The 18,971-nt window shown below is 43.4% G+C and overlaps 1 protein-coding gene across 3 annotated transcripts in view; it reads left to right on the top strand.

The window, feature by feature from the left end:
* Positions 1-7,013, top strand: part of NRP1 (neuropilin 1) — a 127,149-nt gene extending 120,136 nt beyond the window's left edge. For 2 of the 3 annotated variants that reach the window (XM_080974028.1, XM_080974027.1), the window contains exons 16-17: positions 1,508-1,564; positions 2,675-7,013. In XM_080974028.1, coding sequence (XP_080830154.1) covers positions 1,508-1,564; positions 2,675-2,967 — 350 coding nt within the window. In that variant the 3' untranslated portion in view covers positions 2,968-7,013. The remainder of the gene's footprint in view (positions 1-1,507; positions 1,565-2,674) is intronic. The other variant, XM_080974029.1, reaches the window with a different exon arrangement.
* The last annotated feature ends 11,958 nt before the right edge of the window (positions 7,014-18,971 follow it).

The raw sequence follows: 18,971 nt of genomic DNA on the forward strand, positions 1-18,971 counted from the left end.
TTCTGACAGGAGCTACCAGATAACTCATTCAGAGCACTATTAATTCTGATAATGGCAGCTTTGTAAATAGATACAGGATCCTGCCTCTATGTAGTAAATTCTTTATAATTATTTTTCTGACCTCAGTGTTGCTGCAGCTTACCTGGGCAGGGCATGGGATGCGGGTGGCGCTGTGGGTTAAACCACAGAGCCTAGGACTTGCCAATCAGAAGGTCGGCGGTTCGAATCCCTGCAATGGGGTGAGCTCCCGTTGCTCGGTCCCTGCTCCTGCCATCCTAGCAGTTCAAAAGCATGTCAAAGTGCAAGTAGATAAATAGGTAACGCTCCTGCGGGAAGGTAAACGGCGTTTCCATGTGCTGCTCTGGTTCACCAGAAGCAGCTTAGTCATGCTGGCCACGTGACCCAGAAGCTGTACGCCGGCTCCCTCAGCTAATAAAGCAAGATGAGCGCCGCAACCCCAGAGTCGGCCACGACTGGACCTCATGGTCAGGGGTCCCTCTACCTTTACTTTTAATAAGTTCTTTTAATAAGTTACTTTTAATAAGTTTAATAGGCATATCAGAAGTAGATTTGACGGCAGCCATCTCATGGCTTCAAATGGGGCTTGTGATGAAAAGCAGTTCTTGGGGAGGATATTTCCCCCAGAAAAGCAGCAGGTGGGGGGAAAGTGCTGCTTCCCACCAACAACACAACCCATTCCCTCCCATCACTTTCCAGCTCCAAGACCAGAAATAAGCTTGTTAGAGGGACAAACAGCCTTGGGGAAGGGAATGCAGCAGGGAAGCGGTTGGCAAGTGAAGGGTATAGCACCCCTCCCATCTGCTATTTTTCTGCTTGAAATCATCCCCATCCTCCATTTATAGCTATTTATAGCTATTACAGCTGTAGACTCCAATCTAGTTCAGCCCTTGGTGGGTGATCTTCAGAATGCATCCCAATAACCACTCACATGAAGAAGCTGGTTATTTATAAGAGAGTTGCTCCCTAGCAGTCCAGAAGCTGACTTCCTAGTTAACCTCACACGCTCCTTGTCATTTAGGTGGGTTATTCCTAGATGGGATTGTGGTCGAAGGATTTATATTTCACAGTTCATACAGCACACCCAAAATCCCTTGCTTGCGCCCTGCAGCCAGCAAAATTCTTTCTTGACGCTAAGGGCTGCTTGTATATGATTAAGTGTTTTATAGCACCGGGCTCCAAGATTATAAATACAATGAATGAAACATGCTAATTTTGCCTACTGATTTTCATTTTCCAGAGACAGAAGACCCCTGCTGATAACTCTCAAACTGTGCCAAGTTGGGGCAGTGGGAGGGATTTTTTTTAACCTTCCCCTCCCCGCCCCCTTAGCTAATTTTGGGAGACCAGTGTAATGAACAGCTCTGTCAAGCTGACATAATCATGCTCTAAGGCAGGAGGAAAATCCTCAATACCATTATTGCCAGCATGATAGCCAATCAGTATTTGTCACCCTAATAATCAATGTCAATTCTCTTTCCTTCGCCAGAGTCAAACGACGCAGGGAACAAGAAAGCCAAAGTAGAGCCAGATATTAATCAAACAGGTACAGGGTTTAAAATAACAATTTTATTGCCATGTGAATCTTGGCAGCATATTAATTGATTTTAATCGCCATTCTAGTAAGATCTCTTCTGTGTATTATGTGCAGCGTTTGATTGTGCACAGCCCTTGTTTCATTTTTACATGGGTTTTAAAAATGTATAAAATCCCCTTGAAAGCTGTTAAGCCTGGGACAGACGGTAGCAGACAATAGTTGTTCATAGAATCAGAGAAATGTAGAGTTTGAAGTATACCCAAGGGTCATCTAGTCCAACCCCCTGCAATGCAGGAATCGCGGCTAAAGAATCCCTGACAGATGGCCTTGCAACCTCTGTTTAAAATAGAATCATATAACTGTAGAGTTGGAGGCTGTTGTTGTTTTTCAGGACATGGCAGGTGGTGTGAGAGAGGGATCGTTGCCAGTAGTCTAGGAGCTAACAATCATCATGATGGCAGTAATCAGCAAAATAACATAAATAAAAGGCATAATAAATATGGTAGATACTGAATTATGCCCAGGCTGCTTTGCTGAGAAGTGTGTCTAAACAGTGTTGTTTTTAGGTGATAGCTAAAGTGATACCTCAGGTTAAGAACAGTTTCAGATTAAGAACGGACCTCCAGAACAAATTAAGTTCTTAACCGGAGGTACCACTGTATATACATTATTTACACAATGGGTCTCGTGTGATTGGCTGATTCAACTCCCCTCCTGGAGCCTGACTGCACTGTTCCTGCAGGCCAATCAGGTTGCTGAGTCACTTCCTCCAGGAGCCGGATTGGGCGGCTCCTGCAGACCAATCAGGCTGCTGCCTTCTAGGATCCTACCTGCCTATTGTTCTAGGATCCACGCTCAGTACATAACATGGTCCTCTAGATATCCAAATCCAAAACTGTTTCGAAACCAGCACTAGAACTGGGCCCATAATTAAGTTAAAACTCATTGAACACACCCATCTATAAAAACAGAACAACCCCCATCTCAAATGTATCAAGCTCCATCTTCTGTCACTGAACACACACCATTCACATCCTCACGCCAGCCTTTCATTCATTCACTCCCTCAGCTTTAGATGCCCAAGTCACATCCTCACTGTTGCTCTTTGTTCCCCTGCAGGTTTTACTCCTGATTACCGTGAGAATGAGGAGACTTTCAATGACAACATCTCCAGAAAGCCAGGAAATGTGCTGAAGACTCTTGACCCCATTCTAATCACCATCATAGCCATGAGTGCACTGGGCGTGCTTTTGGGGGCGATCTGCGGTGTCATTCTGTACTGCGCCTGTTGGCACAATGGGATGTCAGACAGGAACTTGTCTGCCCTGGAGAACTACAATTTCGAACTGGTGGATGGTGTGAAATTGAAAAAAGACAAACTGAACGCACAGAATACTTACTCAGAGGCATGAAGATGTAGGAGCAGCTGAAGAAGTTTTAGAGAATTGAGGCAGAAGAACATGTAACCAGCTTAAGGCTGGGGAACTGTGGATCTTCTATTACTGTACAGCCTGGAAACTGCGTTGAGGACGCTGAGCCAAGCTTTTCTCAGGAGCTTCAGTGAGTGTAACAGATATCCTAAAACTTGGACAACAATCTGTGTTAAACAATCTGAATCATGTACAGTCTACTTCTGTTTCTGTTTTAATTTGAAATAATCAAATGCTGGTGTTGAGACCAAGTATGATTGACTTAAGAAGGGATGTTTTGTTTTGCTTTCATTTTGCCTTCCCTCCCCGCCTACCTCTTGGTTTGTTTCCTTCCTCCTTCCAGCCCCCACTGCAACTTTTGATGAGCAAGTTTTACTTTTTACTGTGCAAAAATCCAAGATGCTGTCACAAAGTGTATTCCGGTGGGGGTCCTTTAGATGGACACGCTCTCTGTAGCTCAGTGCCCAGAAGAAGACTAAAACATTTGGGAGCAACAGCAACTTGGTGGATTCCTGAACCTGTATTTGTGTATAATTGCTTGTGTTGTGCATAGGCAACGGAGGGTTAGGGGTGCTTTTGAAACAAAACAAAAGTACTGGTAGCATCAGTACTGGTCTAGTGTGTCAGCTCTGTTTACCAAGCAATACAGTCAGAATTTTATTGATGTTTCTCAGTGTTGTGCTAAACTTTGTGCTTGTGAATTCCATGCAAGAAACATGTGCCATCACCCAGAAACAACCGGCGAACCAAGTGTACTGCCTAACACTGTAACAAAAACAAAGCAAAAGTCCTTGGCACTGGCTAGTGTGTGTCCTCTCAAGTGCCTTTTTGTTTGTACTGCTTCTCATTGTGTTATCATCAACTCCAGCTTTGTCTCTCTCTCTCTTTCTCCAGTTAAAAGTCCTTGTCCTTATTTACTTACCCTAAGGGCTCACTGACTAACGAGAAAGTATATTTTAGTGTAAGTAAACCTTGGGGAGGCAAGGGCTTAAGGAAACGGGACAACCTGGTGGCTTGATTCTTCCACTTCCTTGTATTTCAGTTTCATGTCTCTGGACCATTTTTGTACAAAGCTGCAATATCTCCTGCCTTCCTCCTCCTTTTACGGTTCTTTCATATAGAATGTATTTTCAAATATAAGCGATCTCTCTCTTGCTCTCTCCTCCTCTTTGTCTCTACGTAGATTGTTGCATAAGCATTTGCCATTGCCAAGGAAAGGGAAATGCAGCTTTAATTTGCTGGTAATGGCAAAAATAATTTTATTAGACTTTTGTGTTGTGTTGTGTTTTGTTTTGTTTTTCTAAAGTAAGGGAAATTTCTTAACTCTACCCTCCAAAGTTGAACTTTGGGTTTTCTTGTTAACAGCATAAAGTGACAGTATCTGTTTTTCCCCCTTAAGTAAGCCATGCATTCATATTCATAGACGGCAATTAATAATTTTTCCTGCAAAGTAAAGGCCATTCTTGCCATCTCTTAGCCTTCCTGTCCAATTTAAAGGTGGTCGTCTCAGTGTAGGATTGATTTGTGCTAATTAGGGTTACACTGATGCTGCTACAAATAGATGGTGCTTATGTTGGCTTGATCAACAAGTTGCTTGCTAAACAAAATTCAGTACATAACATATTAATCCTAAATGAGGACAAAACATTCAAACAGAGAATGTACCAAACCACATGGGGATTTTGTTGCAAATTACTCTTCTAAGAGCACTGTGTATACAAATTATTTGTAGGTCCACTTTTTCCCCCCTTCAGGAACATGTTGAAAATAATGTCTATAAAAAGTAATTGATAACTGATGCAGTGCATTTAGGAATTAAATGATTTTCTGAAATAAGATCTTAAATGACCACAAGAGTCACCACAAGGTGATTTTGCCACCTCAGTGCTGTGCGTATAGCAAATATTTTGTTCAAATGCACCTTGACATGGTGTGAGCTGGTATTTACTGTAGCAGAGCAAATCTTTGAAAACTATGCTTTGCTCCAGGAATATCGCTCACACAAGGCTGTATTTTAGGCTCAATATTTACCATGAGAAAAATCACCTTAACGAAACATAGCATGTGATTCAGCTTTTAGATATCCATCCTATACTGAAATTGGCTCACTTTGCCAGTTAATTATCCCAAAGGGAAGAGCAAGCTGAAATATTTTTTGACTGCACTTGTTTCATGTAATATTTAGTTGTGTTATGTAATTATTGACTCTTCTTTTGTCACATGAGCATCTTAAGATCCGTGACCTAAATGAGTGCAAACATCGTTTAAGGTTGGTGGGTTTAGTTGCAAAGACAGGCACTTGGCAGAACTTGGAAACAATGAGCCAAGCTCATGTTTCGTCATTGAGAAAAACTGGTTCACACATGCATGAACATATGAATGAAGAAACTGCCTTCCACTGAGTCACACCATTGGTCCATCTAGCCTGATATTGACTATACCAACCTCCCCGAAGTTTCAAGTGAAGAAGGGTCTTTCCTAAGTCTTCTGTATGATAAGCTTTTAAATCTTAAGTGTGCTGGAGATTGACCTGAGCATGTGCTCTACCACAGAACAATGGCATTTCCTTATCACTTTATCTCATCACTTCATTATTCAGCTTGGGGTGATTCTCAGTTAATTCTGTGAACTGTCTCCATAGAAGAATATTGTGTTTTGAGCTGATGCTAGATAATGTGTTTTTAAAAAAATCTTTGATGCATCATTCACACGTGTGGGTAATCACTTGATATCACTACAAAACACGTCATAAACATGCATGTGTGAACCAACCCTAGTAGAGTACAACCTCTACTATTATAAGGTTCGTATTGAATGCACCAAATGTTATTTAGTGCAGAACCAAACCCAGAAGCAGCACGTTCTCTGCTCCAGAGGACTGCTTAAAACCTTTTAAGTGACGTTGCATGGATCTTAAGTTGCTCATGTGAAGAGAGCAGTATCACAAGCCTCTCTCCGGAAGCAACATGGAACATGCGAGCATGAATATAGACTCATGACTATCACAGAGGGGAGGGGGAAGCCCAAGTAAACTCATTCAAAAAACATTTCAATTTGTTTAAATGGATGTGGGGTTAGCTATTTGTTTTGTTCTAGTTGGAACAGTAAAGCTTTTGGCTGCAATCCACCAGGCACTGCCAGTGTGCATCCTCCATTTGTTTCAGTGTGTGCCAACTCCACAGAAACAGATCAAGCTCTACAAGAGTAGTGCTTGGCGCATTGCACCCTTTTTCCTATGGCTTCATCTAAAATTTCCCGTGCCAGCAACTCAATGCCTGTGATGGGGAGCATTGGCTGCTGCGCCACTGTCACATCCCGGAATAGGGAAGGGGGAGTTCCGTGAATATTATTCCAGCAGATATGTCAACATAGACCTTTGGAGCTGATGAGCCAGAGTGCAAATTTATATGAACAGAATAAGGAAACCCCAGTGCTGTGGCTGTTTAATGCTAGAACGGAAGAACAAGGGATATGATTTCTTCAAACAGGAATTGAATGAAAACTGGCCTTTCAAGCAAAGGAAAAACGATACTGCAACTTTAGATGGAAAAGAAAGTATCTTGCACTGATAAATATATTTAAAAAATATATGTTTATAAAGTTATTAATTTGTAAAGGCAGTGTTACGAAATGTTCAGTTTATATTGTTTTAGATTGTTTCATAATTTTGAAAGTGTAAAATAACATATTTTTTTCTTTATCAAAAAAAAACTTATAAAAATCTTCTGTAGTAAAATGAATTCATTTTACTGGTATATTATTGCTTCATGTTTTGTACCATCATAAAATTTTGTGCGAATTTTTTTACAGAAATTTTTTATTTTCTATGACAATATGACACTTTTAAATTGTTATTTCAAAATGAACAGCGAAGCCTTAACTTTAAATGACGTTTGTATTCTCGGACACTGAGTAGCATTTAAAAAAGGGTGGGGGGGAACACATAGGATTGAATTGTAATTTAAAATTTCCAAACAATGACTACTACATTCCAAAGAAACAGTTGAATTAAACATTTTCATAAAATACCCCATACCTCCATGACTTTTATTATGCTTACAGCTGTACTGGTTTTAAAAAACAGCTTGCCTTTTAAAAGCATCTTTTAACAAGCACAGATGTTAAGATTCTCATCTGCTAGTCTGAAAACTTGCCTGAAAACAGACTAAAACAAAGCAGCACTGAAGGCAATTCCATGTTCAAAATCCACATCACATTATGAAGACCCGCATTAGCTATCAACTATTCAACTCAAAGTTCCTCACTGAGTGAGCTTGCCACAGATACCCCAGAAAACACAATCTTTGCACTGAAACATTTTTTTCTGTGCATGGATGAGCCATTTGCAAATGCCAACTGAATGGGAGAAAAGCAAACCACCGCCAGAACTTCCCATTTCATAGAATCAGAGTTGAAAGGGACCCCAACGGTCATCTAGTCCAATGCAGGAATCTTAGCTAAAGTATCCATGATGGCAGATGGCCACCAACCTCTGCTTAAAAACCTCCAAGGAAGGTTGGTGGCATGGAGGTCCTAGCTGTCAGTCCCATAGGGATGCTGGGCAGGCAGGCAAGCAAGCAAGCAATCAGCTATGATAACTTGCCCAAACAGAAAACGGACTCCTCTTTTATAAGAGATAGGATCAGACAGCGGATGCTGGTCCATTAGGGAAACTGGGACACTGCCCCATCAACCTCAGGCAGTGCCTAACTGCCTGATTTCTCACAACAAGCCCAGGGAGGTGGCACTGCCTGTCATCTCCCTGCTCCGTAGTCTCTGTGTTGCACTTGTAGAACTTGGCAAGGAGAAGGATGGGCACACAAGTAGATTGAGTTTACTCCACGCCTGACATTGGCTCTGGTTCCAGCTGCTGTCGGGCTCCTTGCCTTCCACCTCATCATTTCCAATGGTCACCATCCACCACTTGATCAGGTGGGACCTTTCTGGGCCTGTGAGTCACTGCTAAGGTGCTAAGTCCCAGCAGCGCTCTCCGGCCATTCAGAATGGCAGTGCTGAAGTGTAGCAGAAACCCAGGACGGCAACTCCTTCACATGACAAGCTGCTATACGGTTTGCTTAAATTTTGTTCCATAAAATAGCAGAGCTTTAATCCCCAGCTCAAGACCGCCTGCACTTTACCACAGCAGCAAGAAACCTGCTCCATGCCTCTCACATGCCTTGCCCTAGCACAGGAAATTGAAATAAGAAGTTTGGGGCTATCATGATCAAGTCACTCACACACATTTGGTCCATTTGGCTTGGGAGTGTAGAGCCTACAGATGCAAACACTACCAAGGAGATGGAGGGTATATTCTGGTGCAAACCCCAAGCTGTTAATTCTACTTTTTAAATTGCACTCACACACCCCTTTCTATTCTCTTTCCAAGAGATCTTATCAGACATATTCCAGACAGGCAAAAGCACTCGAGGAGGGTGAAAAGCAGGGGCGATGAGGAAGTGGCCTGGAGAGAGTTCTGAGGGCCAGGTGGAGAGGCATTTGGCCTGCTTGCAGGCTTCCCATTGGCTCCAGGCTTGGCCACCTTGAGAACAAGATCCTGGACTAGATCAGACATTGGCCAATCTAGGCAACATGGTCCAGGGCAATGAGAGAAAGATAGCAACCACAATCTCTCTGCTCACATGGCAGTGTGCCTTCCCTTTCATATCCACCAAGAGTTTTTGCCACTGAAGGGGATGCAAATGTCTGCTGCTCCTTGAGGAGTTCCTATGTGTGTGAGAAAGGGCCACTGTGAAATGATCAGCTACGGCAAGACGACTATCTTGTCCGATCCTCTAGAGGCAGATAACTGAAAAGATATATTCCATTATAATTTAACTAATGCTAAAGTTTCTTTTTATAAAAAAAAAATGTGGTCGAGGGTAACCAGAGGCATGAGATACAACAGAGAGGAAGAAATTAATGCTTTAACAAATCATTGCTCTGCGAGTCGACACGCTAGTAGGCACAAAGAGCAGGATACAGTAATTATGAGCTGTAATATGAATTAGCTGGACTGCTGGGATCAAGTACCATTCATGTTACTAAATTTAACACTTATCTGACAGTCAAAACCAAGTTTAGAAATTGTGACTCCAGGGAAACTAAAACTGCAGAACGGTTTGGTTTGGTTTTTTGTTGTTTTTTTTAAGAATGAAGAAAAAAGCCAAGTGGAGCAATTATGAATAATAAAAGGCAGACAAGGATCAGATTTAAAATAGCACATGTAGCGACAGAGATTCATACCTTCTTTCCCAGACTATGACAGAACTGAAGCTATATTAAACTAGGTATGAGATAAACCTTGGTGTCATATTTGAGGTATGGAGTAGGAAAAACCAAAGCAGAGATCTGGATGGGAAAGAACCAGAGGCACAACTGAAGCTTTGCTGGCTTCAGCTCCCGTTGTTAAAGAGTTAAGCTATGATTTGCTAGATCATTTTTTTGTCTAACAATATATGTGAACCGCTGTGATGAAAACAGTGCTTCTCTCCTATGGGTTTATGTCTTTTCCTTGGATCCCATAGCAATGACCATCATCATCATTGCCAAATGTATTACCTGCTCTTCACCAGAAAGTCCCAGGTTACAACAATTCAGAGTTCAAGATAGTAAAGAGCAGATTGCAATCACAGCAATAGGGCGGGCCCTGAAACACATACAAAGTGTCAAAGGCCAGAGTAAAGTAGTACATTATTATTATTATTATTATTATTATTATTAGAGTTTATATACCCAGAGGTCTCAGGGTGGTTCACAGAAAATATCACAACATATATAATCAGAATAAAAACAACAACCCAGTAACACCCACCCACCCTTTTAAAAGGGTATAGGATGTCAAACACATCAACCAAAGGCCTCGTTAAAAAGGAACGTTTTTGCCTGGCGCCTAAAGGTGTGCAATGAAGGCACCAGGTAAACTTCCCTGGGGAGAGCATTCCACAGACAGGGAGCCAGTGCAGAGAAGGCCCCTTCTCATGTTGCCACCCTCCGGACTGCTCAACAAGAAGAAAGGTCTCAGAAGATGATCTCAGGGTCTGGGTAGGTTTATATGGAAAGAGGCGGTCCTTGAAGTATTGCCATCCTGAACCGTTCTTCAGAAGTTACCAAAAGCTGTATAGTGAAGAAGCCACTATACAGAAGAAGCCTCTATGAGAAGGGAGATCCACAACTTAGGGGCTGCCACAGAGAAGGCACTCCCAGGCCACAAATACACCCATAACTTCAGAGGAAGTTAGAATGATCAAGAGAGCCCCTTCTGCTGATCTTAACACCTGGGGGAGGCGGTCTGTATGGAAGAAGCAGATCATTTCTGAATCTGAATCTATACATATAAATCAGTGTGTGCAAATTTAATGCAAATCTATATCCTCTTTTGTGCTGATACAGTTCCTCTTTGGGGGCCATGTGTCATGGCAACCCAACTTCTGGTCTCTAATGTAGGATTGTGGCACTCAATTTAGGATTGTGTAAAGCCCCAGGTATTGCTGCTGCTTTTGCTAGTGCTACTAGTGTTTAACATTTTGTGTCAACAATGTACCAGGATCTCTAGAGAACCACTGTCCTTTCTGTGAGTTATTGATACTCACAAAATATCTAAAAGACGAATGAGCTGGATTCCAATTGGAGGTCCAATTGGAGACAACAGCTGGCACCATCCAGCATTTATGCAAATTGCTTTTACTGGCTCATCAAGCATCGTGAGCAATTTCCTTGGAAGTTAATTCTCTTGGTTTCAGTGGAAGATATGACAGTCCAGAGCACGCCTCTGAAGGATCAGAGCAATGACTTCTGGGTCAACAATACTTTGGAAAATAATTCTTGGAAAAACTTGACAGAGCTTCAGAAAAGGTCATCAGCTTATAACTTTCCTAGAAGATCTGAGGCCAGCAGCAATTTGTTAATATGCACATGGACTTCATCCAAAGGTCCTAACCAGAGAACTTCCACACCACATACAGAAACATAAACAAGGCAAGAATTTGAAGCACATCTGTATGACTTGGCGTGAAGTCAATATGGCACAGACAACAAAATTACGCTGTGTTACACTGTAGACTTGGCTTGACAGAAATAGCTTTTGACAGCCCTTGTCTCTTTAAATTCCCCTTCAGTCACACACTAATTAAACTCTATGCAGTTGCTAGAAATCCAAATTAAACTTTGCAATTCATTACTTTTGATTTGATGTCAGAGACGCATCCATTTTGTTGTTGATGTTTCTGCAGAGTTTCCTCAAATACTCTGACCCGTGCCATCAAAAAATGAAAGGTGGCAGTAATCTTTTAATCTGGCATTGGTAGGAGCTGGCTTGTCACAATGAGATTGTCACACAACTGATGAGTCAGGGCCTCTCAGCAAGAGGGAAGAAGGATCTGGGTTGTAAGTTTGAGCCTTTTACAGTCAGTTGGCCTGCCTGTGGAGTTAGCCTAAGGAACAGGTGAAGGAAGGTCAGAGGTAGGAAAGGTGAGATGAGATCAGCTCCCCAAAGGCAGGCCAGGTAGGAGGAGAGCAAAGCAGGCTAAAGAACCAGGGGAAAGGCTTATAGGAACAGGCAAGTACAGAATGAGGAGCAAAGGTGCTGAGCTGTTGTACTGTAAAAAGACCTGGTTCTTACAAAGAGCCAATAAAATGGCAAAGCTATGTTTGGGCTGGGCTTTTCAGACTGAGGTGGGGGCTTGTGTAATTGAATGCTCTCTCTCTCTCTCTCTCTCTCTCTCTCACACACACACACACACACACACACACATTATGTACTGAAGTTCTCACCCTGGGCCAGCAGAGGGATACTGTAGATAGTTTTCACTCAGGTCCACATATGCAAATAAGGAATTAAAAGTGACATTCAGTGATTGGGTAGTTACAGAAAGTTGTTACTGTTGCTTTGTAGTTGAGCTCTATATAAGCAGGTTGGCTGTTCTGTTCTGGCCTGTGAATAAACAAGAGCAGTCTGAAGAATCGCTGTGTCGTCTGATATGTTCACCCACAACTTAACAATACACACACAAAATCCTGGCACTGAAAAGTTAGATGTTAAGGTGGACTCTAGCCTAGCCTTTCCCCTGGCATGCTAGTTTTCCGTGTGTGTGTGTTCAGTCATATGAGCCCCAGTGATGCAGTCTTATCAGGGACATCCCAGACACAAGTTGAGCATCTCATCTGGTGTTTGTGAGAAGTAGGGAAGACACATTTAGAGAGGGGCAGGAGAGGAGAGTGGCCAATAACAGTTGAGATGGGGTGAGGAAAGGCATGGAGCCAATCAAACAACTAAGGCCTAAGGAGACCCATGATTTCCCCCAAGAGATGCACTGGTGCATGGATGAGAGCTCCAGTCCAGTTCCTGGAAGGCAGAGCCAGCCCTATCATTAGACAAAATGAGGCGGTTGCCTCAGGCACCTGATCTGAGGTGTCATGAAAATGTTTTATTTGGTTCTTACTCCCAGGCGCTCGTGGCATTCTTCATCTCAGGTAGCAAAACAACATGGTCAGTCTTGCACTCAATGCAACTTGACTCAGGCGTGTGTGTGTGTGTGTGTGCATGTGCTATTTGCTGCTTGCTGCATTAGGCAGCAAAATAACTCAGGCTGATCTGCTGGAAGGCCTGCAATTCGACAAAAACCATGGCAATGTGTCTGAACCTACCATATGAGGCTTTTCCTCAGTTGTGAGTTGCACAAGCGCTTTGGAGTACATAGAACCATAGAACCATCCTTTTCCTCACACTAAAACTGGTGGCCACCATGAGCCCCAATCCCTAGTGTGAGGCATGTCATGAACTTTAAGGGAACATCCTTGGAGCATATCCATGTGTGCACTGAGCTTGTGGAGGAAGATTCCCACAAATGGTTTGCCATATGCGCATTCAGTTTATACTGCAAAGATGTCTGCGCGGTTTAAAGAAAGTGCTTTACCAGGGGCCTCGGCCCTCAATTTTATTAATTTCCCCTTTTCTGCCAACTCATGTCTGTATCTTCTGGCTCTTTTCTTCCTCATCTGTTTTCTCTTTTTAACCTCCAGACTCTTAAAATCATGCAGTTAATAATAGCTGCTGGGGAAATATTGGAAATCTTGACTAGCTGGGTAGATCAAGCATTCCTGACTCCCCATGACTTGACCACAGAAATCTAAAGGATTTATTAGTTTCTGAGCCTGAGAACAATGGAATGACTCTAGCAATGATACAGGTATGACAGGCTCGGCAGAGAAAATAAAAGGAGGGCTGTCTGGGCTCCCCAGCAAAGAGATAACAGAAACAGCCAGAGCAGATCCACAGTCAAGATACAGCAAAGTTACATGCCTAGAACTTGGAGCAGAATTAACTCCACATGGTAGTAATGCCTGTGTGAGACAGATGGAGACTACATAAAAGGGCTGGCAGCATCAGAGGTTGTTAAACACAGAGGAGATTGGGAAAAGCGGGGATGCAGAGGGCAGATGGGTCTGGAGATCACAAATTGTGAAACTCTACATCACCCTGTTCAGTGAGCTAAGGCCATTCATTCACTAAATGCACCCCCTGTAAGTCAGAGCAGGCATACAGTACAGTACAGCAGTGCATTGCAAAAAGGAATAACAGCTGTGGGTGACTTAAGAAAGAGAGCCACACACTAAATGGAAAGGCATGAGGGGGGGAGGGAGGGGAGGGAGAGAGAATCTCTCAGAATCATAAGAGGCATCTGAAACTAGGAACTCTGCTTCCATCACTGATCCAGCAACATGTGTAGGAAGTATCACATCGGCAGGACCAATGGCATGGTGCCTTCCTGTGCAAATGTTGCCCTTCTTCATCTTGGGGGCTGCTCACCTGTGCTGGAAAGGAGCCACACACCACCCTCTGGGGAAGTGAAGGCGGAAGACACAACTGAAGTCCAACTTCTATAAAAAGTTTTTTTAAGGAAACAAAAGACATCACAGTGACTACCACTATGCTCCACCCCCAGCGGCAGGGCCCCAGACATGTGCCCTAGCAAAGTTGACTTAGATGTAGTCTTGAGGCTGCGTGCCCTCAGCACGCTTAAAGAGCACCATGTCTCAGGAGAAGGCCCCCAGATTGTGGAACTCCCTTCCACAGGAGACTAGGCTGGTCCCCTCTCTGCCTTTGCTTTCATTGGCAGGCAAATACTTCTTTTCTTTGCTTAGAGAGGCCTTTGGCCACTAAGTGGCTGTTGCAGCAAGTCTTTTAACGGTGGCTGTTGAATATTTCCTTGCCACTTTGTTGTGCTTTTAAATGGTTTGGTTTTGATTCAGTGCTGTTTTTAATATTTGGGGGGGGGTTATACTAATAACTGGTTGTTGTTGTTGTTGCTGGTGCTACTGCTGCTGTTTTAGCTGCATCTCTTTTTAATTTGTGTTGTGAGCTGCCTTGGGTCCTACACTGGGAGAAAGGTGGAATAATTAAAAACAAATACATCCCCCCCACAAACAGAATTCTGTGAACCACACTTTACCCCACACAATTCCCAACACTCTACGGATTCCATTATTTTTTTGTTGGGGTGGAATAATGTGTTTTAAATGTGTGGTGTGTATGTATGCAATGGAAAAGTCCATATGTAGTAATGTGCGGCTCTAAGCTCCTTTTTCTCTCTGCTGCCGCTACTCTCTCCCCTACTCTGGAGAATAGCCGATTTCAAGGTATCATTTAATATCTTTGAGAATGTGGTTTGCATCCATCATCCTTGAGGGCTCTGGGAAGGGAGGAGGGCAAGATTTCCAGCTATTCCAGAGCTCCCCCATCAATTTAGGCCTCCAACAGGTTTACAGCTATTGCCAGAGCAGTTTGACTAGGTGAGGATGGACACGGACAGAGTCCTCAGTTTAAGGTCCAAGGCACACCGGAATGATTCATCTTTTCAGAACTGCGCCATATGTTTTTCAAGCCTCAGCCTGCATAATGCCAGAGCATTATGAAACTCATTTCCCACTGGCTGGCAGGAGATGCACAATTACTCCGAGGACGGTTATTCTCAACGTGAAATGAAGCATGAGCCCAAATAAAAAAGAATGTCACCTGTGGCCATTTTAAAATGTAATCAATTTTTATGCTTCTGGGACTTGCCAGAATCCAGCAGCTGAAAGAAGCAGGGTGAGCGTAACAATATCCTTCGGAGAGAGTTTATGCATCCCTGCAAAACTTCATGGGGAAAGGCTTTGCCGAAGATTATTAGGAGGAGGAATTCTCAGAGCTACTTTTCATCCCAAGCGTTCCAGCATACACTCACTCTTACACACAAAGGCAGATGGTAAGCAGGCCCTTCCTTCTGCACAGTGGAGAAATAACAGAGCTTCCACCTCCGAAAATTCCCATTTAATAATTGGGAAAGGGAGCAGAGTGTACCCTTTAGGCCAGACACCTGGGCCTGGAAATGCACTGGCAGCCAGAGAAGAGGAGAAAGAGATGCCATGATATGTCTGTAGCAATGCCCTGGTGCCGGCCTGTCATTCCTGATCTTCTTCCACGGAATCCCAGAGTTCTCCCAGATGCATTTTGAAAATTGCTGTCCTAAGGAGAGGATCTCCGGATGCTTGCCTGACTTCTTTTAAAGCACACGTCTTCGCTTGCAGCTCCCTTTAATGTTAATAAGAGAAATACACACACACACACAAGTGTAATGGAAGAACAGAGCTTTTACAAAAGAGTGTGTGACAGCTAAAGTGCCTCAGTCAGCGGGGGAAACAAAAGAGGTCATAATTTATGTGAAAGGTTGATTAGGAAATGCCCCCAAAATGCTGTGCTAACAGGTCTGACCCCCCATGACATTTGGCAGCTTGAAATAAAAGGGGTGAAACATTCACTGCTGGCAGGTGACTGCATAATAGGGAGAGATTGATTTAAAATCCTTGTCATTGTCATTTTGCACCTGCATACATAATGATCTTCAGCTCCTCATTAAGGGCTCCTTGTACTTACAGAGCTTTGGGGAATGGAGAGCTGGGTGCGGGGGGGGGGGGTGGAAGGGCCTGGCAGCTTTGAAATGATATTTCATTGTTACAGGATTTTTGGCAGCTAACTCCGCTTAGAAGGTATCAAAGCCATTTTTACAACAGATAGTCTCCGCGCTGGCACAGTCCATGCATACATTACTGCCCTGCTTTGTGAGGGCTCAAATCTCATTCGACTACTGAGCACAAGTGCCAACTGCAGGGCATTACATAATAAAACATGTCACTGGGCATTAGAGGAAACAGAGGGATGCTAAATGGATCCAAACTAAGACAATGTACTGAAAGGATGGCCAACCCCCCCCCCAAACCCTTGTATTAATAGGGTTGCCACCTTTGCCCTGGCTGGGCTCTTCTGCTGATGACAGGTACAGGGCAGGTGGGCAATCAACAGGTGAAGCTTTTGCTCCAAGGTTGTAAAAACACATGTCAGAGTGCTGTCTGCTATGCAGCAGCTTAAAAGGACAGGGTGTCTGCCCTCTCCAAGAATGGTGACAGCCCTGTCTGGAAATCATGTCTGCAAAGGATTGCTTTCCCTGCACTGCAAATTGGCAGTCTTTTTACATCATGTGGGTTACAATATTACCCTCAAATCCCCTGAGGCAGAGGTTATGGGATATTTCATACAGCGATCTTTGCTCTAGATCTTATGTAACATGTGGACCTGGAATCCACTATGGCCATGATTTTCAGTTACCATCCTATTTCATGAATCTGTCTGTACCTAACTATGGCCGATTATTCACCAAAGCCAGACTAAATGTATTTCCATCAGAAGTACTAAATGGCAGGTTGTGTGGCATTCCCTATCAGAATAGGCTCTGCTTATGTTCTCAGGGTGTCGACTCTATGATGCATAACCTGCTACACTGTGAGCAGTTCAAACAAGCCAGGGATCAATTAATTAAACCCCTATTGGTAAACTTAACTGGAAAATCCGAAACCTTCTACCTTAAGTACCTCCTTGGAGATATGTCAAATGATACTATCCTGGTCGTGGCTAAGTTCTTCTCGGAAGTAATAAGAAATAGAAACCTACACGCTCTGGATAAAACATAATGACTGCCTTGGACTTCCAGGTCAGCGCCATCGGTGAATGGCGGAGTTCCTCCGATCGGAGGAACGGGCTCCGTAGAAATTGGGTCTTCCCGCCGCGGCGAAGGTGGGGACCCGCTAGAAATCCCAGGTGGAGGAAGCCTGGGAACGTGGGGTTCGGCAGGGCACCAGGAGCGTCCCCCCTACTCACCGGGAACCCCATTTTGGGGCGCCGGAGCGAAGTGGGGTGAGCGGCGCAGTGCTGCGAACTGATTGCTATTTTTACGGAGTGAAGCTGCACAGCCATTGCCGGAGAGCGCTGACTTTTTCCTGTGGACAATTGGATTTAAAACAAGTACCCGTGAGTAGAAACGGAAAATTGGATCAAGAAATATCTTAATTTGGCATCAAAGCGGGAAGGTTCAAAACAGGAAGTCCGCCTTCCGCTTTCTGTATATAGACGAAAGCAAAAACTTTGTAAGCTAAAGCCTGGAAAGCCGTTAAAAAAGTCTAAATTTCCTTCATTTATAATTACTGAAACTCCCTTGGAAGTAGGAGAAAAGGGGAGAGAACTTTGTTTAACCCCTGCAGGAGAGGGAGTGGAGAAGGATAAGTTTCCACCGCCTCTAACCTGGAAACGGGGTGCTGTATTGGTTTTTATGTTTTGTGTTTTTTTTCTTTCTTTTTATGTATTGTAGTGTTGTTTTTCTATTTTTTCCTTTTTTTCTATTATTCTGAAACTATTAATAAATATTTTTTTTAAAAAAAAAACACCATAATGACTGCCTTGGAATCGTTTCCCTGCATTTCTGTTTTACTTTGCTTTTGAGAATGCTTTTGTGGGTCTTTGGACCGAAATAAAGAAGGTATGTATTAGCATATATTTAGGTGTTAATGGTTCTGCCTACCACCCATGCCAGACAGGCCCATTGAAGGAGTCTGGAATCTTTAAGACTGCAAAGTTTGTAATTGCTTAGTTACAGAAAAAAACACTGTTCTGTGGAGCAGGTGTTGGGGTGCTGCTTTCAGGTGTAATTGCTAGGGTTACGATGGATCGATAACGTAGTCTGCAGTTTGGGACCTGGATCATATTAGGCTTACACACACACACACACACACACACACACACGAGATGCTAAGAATGCCATCTGATGCTAAGGGCTGCATCAGTTCCTCATGAGAAATAGTGAGTGAAAAAGAATCATTTTCACATTGACTGTACACTTAGGCTGCAGTCCTATCACTTCTCTGGGAATAAGTCCCACTGAACTCCATAGGACTTACTTCTTAGATATGCATGGGACAGAGCTGTTTGCCAAAGTAGGTTTAGCAAGGAGATTTTATAGGCGCAGGAAATGCATTCCTTGTGAAAACTGTTTTGCAACTTGCCTCTGTACCCTCACAAAAACTAAGATGGAATGGTCATAGTTAGGATCCTAAACCTTCCACTGTGATGAATCCAAAGGCAGGTGTTACCCACGAATGGCCTTCGCCTCTATTTTGTCTCACTTGCCTTCCATGCATGAGAATTAGGAATCTCATCCGAGCATTCGTTTTGAATTAGCCCTGACACACTTCGAGGAAGACACTGCACAGTAATGACTGCGTCGCTCTCGCTCCGATAGACATCAGCTGCAGGTCAGAAGTGTTGAATGGATTACATTGATAAGGTCACTGTATGAACAGCTTATTGTCATTTGACATTTCAAGAAGCAGTCTGCAGAGCACAAATGAGGGCTACAGGCAAAAAGCAGGGCTTCCAGGTTCAGTCTCAGAGGCTCTGCCTGTTGCCTTAGGGATGGAGCGCCTCCAGAAGTTGCTAGACTCCAACTCCCATCAGCTTCAGCCAGCATGGACAAAGCTCAAGGATGATGGGAGATGGAGTACAAGCTCTGGAGGTTCACAAGTTCCCCAGTAGGTAGAAGTAGTGAGAAACATTTTTTTTTGCCTGAGGGCTACTATTCAGAGGCAGACTTCATCAAACAGTGAAGGGAGAACATAGCCTTCAC

The sequence above is a fragment of the Podarcis pityusensis genome (assembly GCF_964106645.2).
Source record: "Podarcis pityusensis genome assembly, chromosome: 12".
Lineage (NCBI taxonomy): Eukaryota > Metazoa > Chordata > Lepidosauria > Squamata > Lacertidae > Podarcis > Podarcis pityusensis.